The following is a 7502-nucleotide window of genomic DNA, read 5'->3' as shown; positions in this document are numbered from 1 at the left end:
CTAGAGCACAAAAAGCCGTTAAGAACATACACGGCCCCTAGCGCCTCCTTTTCTGTCCCTCTGCCCCATACGTTAAGAGCTCAGCCCCGAGACCCAGGGTTTGGATTGGCTGCGCAGGAGCCCCGGGTCGTCCCGCCCCGCCCCCAGCGCGTAGGCCCCGCCCCGCGCGCCCCGCGGGACTGGTAGCGGCCATCCATCTCCGAGCCGCTGGAGCGCTTTGCTCGCGGCACTACCTCTTTATAAAGTTGTTGTTGCGGCTTCCGCCGTGGGTGGAGGAAGATGGCGTCGGGGGGTGGTGGCTGTAGCGCTTCGGAAAGACTCCCTCCGCCCTTCCCCGTCCTGGAGCCGGAGTCCGAGGGAGCGGTCGGGGGGTCAGAACAAGAGGCCGGGGACAGCGACACCGAGGGCGAGGATATTTTCACCGGCGCCGCGGAGGCCGTGAGTTCGCACCCTTCGGGGCAGGCGGGCGGGCGCCCCCAAAGGAAAGCGAGGCTAAGCGAGGGTTGGGGAGCCTGGGCAGAGTGGGCCCGGCGAGACCTTACGTTGGTGACAGTAGTCGTGGCTTGGGTTCTAGATGAGCACCGAGACGTAGGGCCCGGCTTCCCCGCCCCTGGGCGGACGGTGAGGAGTGAGGGATGTGGTGGCTTCTCAGCTGAGATCCCTGACAGCGAAGAGCCGCCGAGGCGGGCACTTGGCCCTGCCTTGCGGCCCCACGGACCCACGGGGCTGGTTTGCTGGTGGTTTCCTGCCGGGCTGATTTAATAGGTCAAGATAAGGGGGTGGGGTGCAGACTTTCCTTTACCTCGCCTTACTGTTCCAAGGATGAATAATGTTATCTGGAGTTGCTCAGGATAGTGACCTGCCCACAAATCCTTTCGTTAGCTCCGTCCTTACCGGTGATTACTAAAGGCCCTTTCTGGATCTTAGTCTAGGAGAGTTAAGTTGACTCCTTTGATCTCTAGGAAAATCCTGCCAGATGTCGGTTGAAAAAAAGGTCCTGCCAGATAAACCACTACGTAGATCGAAAGCTTTGTCCCTTTTTTTTGTGCCTAAGTACCTCAGTGGGAGCAAATCTGTAAATGAGAGGAGGAAATGGTGTTTCCCATAGTAATATCCGGGTTTCTTATAAGAGTTAGGTATTGAAAAAAACTCATCTTTATATGTGGAATGTGGAAATCAATAATCAGTTCTGGAACCAATGGAGATGTTTTGGGCTGTTTTATAAGAATACTGACTCATACCATTTGGTACAGTTAGTTCCAGGTTGAAAACTTCTTCAGTGCTAGCAGTGAATTTATGTATTTTTCTATCTTGGTTAATGCTTAGCTTCATAGTAGCTACTCAGTATATGAGTGACTAAATAAAACAGCTTTAAATTCTTTATGCAAGCATGTGTCTGAAAAAGTTTGAGGCTTCTCTCATTTAAGTCAGAAAAAGGTTAAGTTTCTTGGCAATGTCTTCTGTGATAATCATTAGATTTTTCCGTGTACTGTATTTAGGAATTAAGTCCATAATCCCAGCTCAAAAAGTATTTGCTGATGCTAATATAACAGCTCAGACTGTCAAATGAAGTCTCTGTTATTCTGAGAAATAACTCTTGCTGCTAATTTAGTTCTGTATCCCATTTAAAACAAATCTTTTGTCTATTCCTTTAGTAATTCCCTCATAAGCCATGCAGAACAGCGACTGTTGATAACTGCTGAGATGGTAGATAGTCAGACTGAACATCTGAAAACAGAGACTCTGGCTCTGAAAGCAATTGGTCACATAGGTAAATGATGATTTATTTTTCAAAAAGGACCCTGGAAGGATGAATTGTTATTTTCTAAAGTTCTCTAAGTAAGTTCAAGAGGCTGTGATTTGATTGGTCTCACCAGATTACTTCCCAGAGGCATCCATACTTGTCTCCTAAAATAGTGAAAATACTTTGCCTAATTTCCATCTAAAGGGAGGAGGAGGGGGTCAGAATGAACTTGTTCTACCACAGAAAGCCAAATTATTTTTATTTAGATTTTGATCCAGGAAAATTGAGTTGCTGAGGGAACTAAAATGCCACCTGTAAGCCATATTTTAGCAGCCTATCCTGATGTTAATCTTCAGAAAGCCAAGACCGCAAGATTCCTCACTAGTTAGGCTGTGAATTTTTTGTTAGTCATTAATACAAATTATATTACAATAAATGCTTTAGTTGTGAGCCAGTGTGAGAAGATGGATTGCAGTGCTTCTGTATCTTAAGGAACAAGATTGAAGAATAAAGTAATTAAGAAAGTGGGCTTTGAAGCCTGGTTTAAATCCAGGCTCTGTTACTTGCTGGCTTAACCTTGGGCAGGGTACTTATTTACTCTGTACAGTTTCCTCACCTGTAAAATGTGAATAGTAGTAGTATTTACCTCCACCATTATTGTGAGGATTAAATTAGAATACCTGTAAAACACTTAGAACAGTTGAGCATTTTGTAAACTAGAATTACTCGAAGAATCAAAAAAACCCGCAAAATCTAATAATGAATTAGAAAAGTTTAATTAATTAATCCTAAAAATGGTTAATATAATTTATCAAAATCAAACTGGTAATAAGATTGATTTGATTAAAAGCCATCAAAGTAGGCACTTAATGACTTCAGTAGCATCCTACTGATTTAAGTTTATCTTCATACTGGGTTTTGTTGCATGTTGGAGGCAAAGGGAGGAGCGTTAAAGAATTGAGAAGCTGAGGCATATAAAGTTTAAAACTCATTTTTGGTATGCATGTAATTCCCTGGACATTGATGTAACAGCTGCTGCTGTTAATCATCCCATCTGCTCTCTTTTAGAGCCCAAGAGGCTTTGTTAATATGGTAATAAAAATATAATTTGATTTCTAATGGAAAGAGCAGCCCCTGATATGCATTTTAGGATCTACAAACCAATTGTTTGAATGGGATAGACTGGAGTTAAAAGAATTATTAAAACAAATCTGAAATCATTGCCTTAAGCCTGAAAACCAGCTTGTGGAAGGTCTGGTTCTTAAGAATACTCAAGACCTTATCTTCTTTATGCCTCTTACTTTGTGGACCTATGAATAAAAAGGTCTAAAATTTTAAATATATTATCTGAATCTTTGATTGGACCTGAATCCAGATATGTATCCATTTAGTTAAAACTTTCTTAGTTCTAGGATAGGATTAATTTTTCCCTTAGTAAAAAGAGAGACTAAATTGGAGCCCCTTTTCGGTTCTTCTAATTCTTAAAATTGTTATGTTAAAAAGACTAAATAGCATACATGTTTTTACATTTCATTTGACCTCACTGGTCTTATTTGCATACCTCTAAACCGGAAAGATAAAATTGAAGCAAGTTCTTTATCTGCCTTCCCAGAAGCTCTTATATGCCCATCTCTTTTTAGCAGTATGCCAGGACCACCATTAGATTTGCCCTCTGAATAAAAGAGGAGAACTGTGGTGGCCTTTCTCATGCTGAGAAAAAGGAGGGAAACATAGATTAATGATATCTTGGTTCAGGTTTTGGCCAAATTTGGTAACTTCTTCATTTGATGATATATTATGCCAATTAGATTTTTTTTTCTCACCACTCTTATTCTTAAATTGAAACCCTCGTAATTAGAGAAATGGCCAGAAAAAAAGAATAGGATAAAGACAAAATAGCAGGGGACTTGAAAATGAAAAGTCATATGTTGAAAAAATTGTCTTTGGCTAATCAAGACTTATTTACATATTTCCACTGGTGTTTAAAGAACAATATCACTAGCCTTTATTGGTAGTCAAAAGTCAAGGATAGCAATTGGCTTCTGATTGACAATGTTTTATGGACTATAGGGAATTATATAAACGTAAGTTATATATTAACATTTAGACAGAAAAGGACATGGTATTTTTAGAATCCAGTCCTACATCTGTGATCAATATAACATGTATCCTGAGGGGGAAACAAATCAGCTTTTTTTAAATTGTGGTATAAAACACACAACAAAATTTATCATCATAACCATTTTAAATTGTACAGTTCAGTAGTGGTAAGTATACTCACATTTGTGTGAAACAGATCTCCTGCATTAAATAACAACTCCCCTTATCCCCCTCCCCTGGGCCCCTGGTAACCACCATTCTACTTTCTCTTTCTGTGGATTTGACTGCTTTGGATAACCTCATAAAGTGGACTCATACAGTATTTGTCTTTTTTGTGACTGGTTTATTTCACTTAGCACAGTATCCTCAAGATTCAGCCATGTTGTAGCATGTATCATGATTTCCTTCCTTTTTAAGGCTGAATAATATTCCATCAGATGTATATACCACATTTCGTTTATCCATACATCCTTCAGTGGACATTTGGGTTACTTCTACCTTTTGGCTCTATGAGTAGTGCTGCTATGGGTATGCAAATATCTCTTTGAGACCCTGCTTTCAATTCTTTTGGATATATACTCGGAAGTGGGATTGCTGGATCATAAGGTAGTTCTATTTTTAAGTTTTTGAGGAACCTCCATACTGTTTTCCATAGCAGTTGCACCATTTTACAATGTTATCTCAGCTCTTTTTTAAGACCAGTTTATTTCCTTTTGAGTGCTTATAGGATAACTTTTTTAGATCTGGATATTAGTTGGTAATTTCATTAAAAGCTCTAAGGAAATTGATAGTTTAACTGGCTAAGATTTTAATTCTCTGTTCTGCAAAATGCATGGTTGCTATTCCCAAAGGTATAACATGTCCTCAATAAGTTTCTTGATACTGTCCTTTCTCTGTTCCTAATCAGACTTCTTTTTTTTTTTTTTTAATAAATTTATTTATTTATTTATTTATTTATTTATGGCTGTGTTGGGTCTTCGTTGCTGCGCACGGGCTTTCTCTAGTTGCGGCGAGTGGGGGCTACTCTTTGTTGTGGTGTGCAGGCTTCTCATTGCGGTGGCTTCTCTTGTTGTGGAGCACGGGCTCTAAGCGCACGGGCTCAGTAGTTGTGGCTCGCAGGCTCAGTAGTTGTGGCACACGGGCTTAGCTGCTCCGCGGCATGTGGGATCTTCCTGGACCAGGGCTTGAACCCGTGTCCCCTGAATTGGCAGGCAGATTCTTAACCACTGCACCACCAGGGAAGTCCCCTAATCAGACTTCTTAAAGTTAATCTATACAACAGTATTTTTAAACAGATTTAATACTTAGTTTCTTTAGTTAATGGTATAGTCATTTACAACTAATATTAGTAAATAGTCATGGGTAACTGTCCGTCTAGTTTGTAGTATTTTCTATAGGCATATTGTCTCAAACACTTGTTTTTGGAGCTAACATCACATCAGGTGGTCAGATCTGATCAAAAGATCAGAAGTTGAAATTACACATTTTTCACACAGGTCTGATACAGATGTTCTTGGAAAAGTCAGTAACTGGTGTTTTGTCTAAAGATTCATTTTAATGCTCAGCTCAAATTGTAAACTTCTAATAAGTTTAGATTTTCCTGAAGTACATAGACTCATTGGTTTCTTGATCATAGACTTGTACTAGCAGTTAACCTAGCTTTCAAGGTTATGGAGGAGGAGCTAACAAAAGTAGTTACAAAACACTTTTGGAGAAAGGGGCATGAGAGAAGACTTTTAAAGATGACTAATAAGGGGCTTCCCTGGTGGTGCAGTGGTTGAGAGTCTGCCTGCCGATGCAGGGGACACGGGTTCGAGCCCTGGTCTGGGAAGATCCCACATGCCGCGGAGCAACTAAGCCCGTGCGCCACAACTACTGAGCCTGTGCTCTAGAGCCCTCGAGCCACAACTATTGAGCCCACGCGCCACAACTACTGAAACCCGCGCGCCTAGAGCCCATGCACCGCAACGAAGAGTAGCCCCCCCTCACCGCAACTAGAGAAAACCCGCACGCAGCAACGAAGACCCAACGCAGCCAAAATAAATAAGTAAAATAATAAATAAATAAAAATGAAATAAAATTAGAGTTTGGGGCTTATGAGAGAAGCAACTAAGGTTGTGATCCGACCTCTAGGTTCTGTAGGGAGTTGCTGCCCCTTTACTTACTCAGATGTCAGGGTAACTCTAATGACTTGGCCACTTGCGATTCGTTTGGCTGGGAGAAGGCAGAGGAAAAAGAACACTCTAATTTCTCTCCCTTGGTCCTCAAATCTTCTCAGCACTCTTCAATAACTGCTGTCATAAATAAATCATGAGTAGTTGATAGTTACTAGAGCAAGTAGCCATAAGTATCTCATCTCCAGGAAAAGCCTGTTGCTCAACTTTGTCTGGCTTATTCTTTTGCTTAGTCAGATGGACAGCTGGGGCTTCGTTTTGCTTTCAGTGCAGATTTGAACTGGGTTTGTTTTGCTTTTTCAATTTAGAAGCTAATGCACCATTAGTACTCTGATCCTTCTTCAGTTCCAGGCCCTTCCAAGTTATATTAGTTTGAGACCCCAAAAATTTGGTATGGAAGTTACACCAGAGGATTCAGTAGAATGTCTGTAGCTAAATTTTGGTAGATCATGGATGGCCTTTCATTTTGAGGTCTCTACTGCACTTGCTCATGGTTTTCCTTTACTAGCTCAGTGGTCAGTTTCAGGCTTATTTTCCCCACCCTTCTAGCTCCCCCTTTTCCATTTTCATTAGTCCTAGAGGAACTAGCTCAGAGGTTCTCTACCTTTTTTGTGTCATGGACCCATTAGCAGTCCAGGGAAGTCTGTGGACCCATTCTCAGAATAATGTTCTTAAATGTATAAAATACATAATATTACAAAGGAAACCAATTATACTGAAATGTAATTATCAAAACATTAAAACAATTTTATGTTATATGCTTTTTAAAAAATGCTTTAAATAATATCTAGGGATAGGTCTAATAACTACCGTGATTTTTAAATTGAGATGAGCATAAATGATATTTTAAGGTCTGTAATAACTGTAATATCAAATAAAAATATCTAATTTTTATTAGCTATGTCTCAGGTACTGCTGCTACTCATGGTTTGTTGCCTGTCTTTATAATTGAAGAAAATGCTGAATTTCAGTTAGAGGTTAGTGAAAAGTAAATTGTAATTTTATTCCCATTTAAATTCATAGGCCCAATTCTCAATTCTGTGGTTCATGGACCCCACATAAGAATCCCTACTTTAACTCCTTAAGTTATGAGAGGGGGTAATATTGTGAAATCATTTGGGTTAGTTAGATATTCACCCAGTTTGTAGAGTAAGATGTACCAAATCCAGTGGACACTTAATGTCCATTCTCCTAAGCACAGAAACTTTTAGTGCATCTGTGCCATTTTTGAAACATGGTGTGGGAGAGGAGTCACTGCCTGCGGTAGGCAGAATGACTTCCCCCTCCAGCATATCCACTCCTATTCCCGGAACCTGTGAAGGTCTCAGGTTACAAAGCGAAGGGTAAACTTGAAGTTGGGATTAAGGTTGCTAATCAGCTGACCTTAAAGTAGGGAAATTATCCTGGATGATCTGAGTAGGCCCAGTGTAACCACAAGGATCCTTTAAAAATGGAAGAGACAGAGAGTCACTACCTTCAGAAGA

At 40.5% G+C, this 7502-nt stretch overlaps 1 protein-coding gene across 1 annotated transcript in view; it reads left to right on the top strand.

Annotated features, from left to right (window-relative positions):
• The first annotated feature begins 243 nt into the window (after positions 1-243).
• The window catches only part of SNX1 (sorting nexin 1), a 35432-nt gene continuing 28173 nt past the window's right edge, over positions 244-7502 (top strand). The window contains exon 1 of the mRNA XM_061180214.1: positions 244-438. Within this exon, the coding sequence (XP_061036197.1) occupies positions 280-438 (159 nt within the window). The 5' untranslated portion in view covers positions 244-279. The remainder of the gene's footprint in view (positions 439-7502) is intronic.

This window comes from Eubalaena glacialis, chromosome 2 (genome assembly GCF_028564815.1).
Source record: "Eubalaena glacialis isolate mEubGla1 chromosome 2, mEubGla1.1.hap2.+ XY, whole genome shotgun sequence".
Classification (NCBI taxonomy): domain Eukaryota; kingdom Metazoa; phylum Chordata; class Mammalia; order Artiodactyla; family Balaenidae; genus Eubalaena; species Eubalaena glacialis.
The sequence above is the reverse complement of the archived record's forward strand: the minus strand, read 5'-3'. Positions and strand labels throughout refer to the sequence as shown.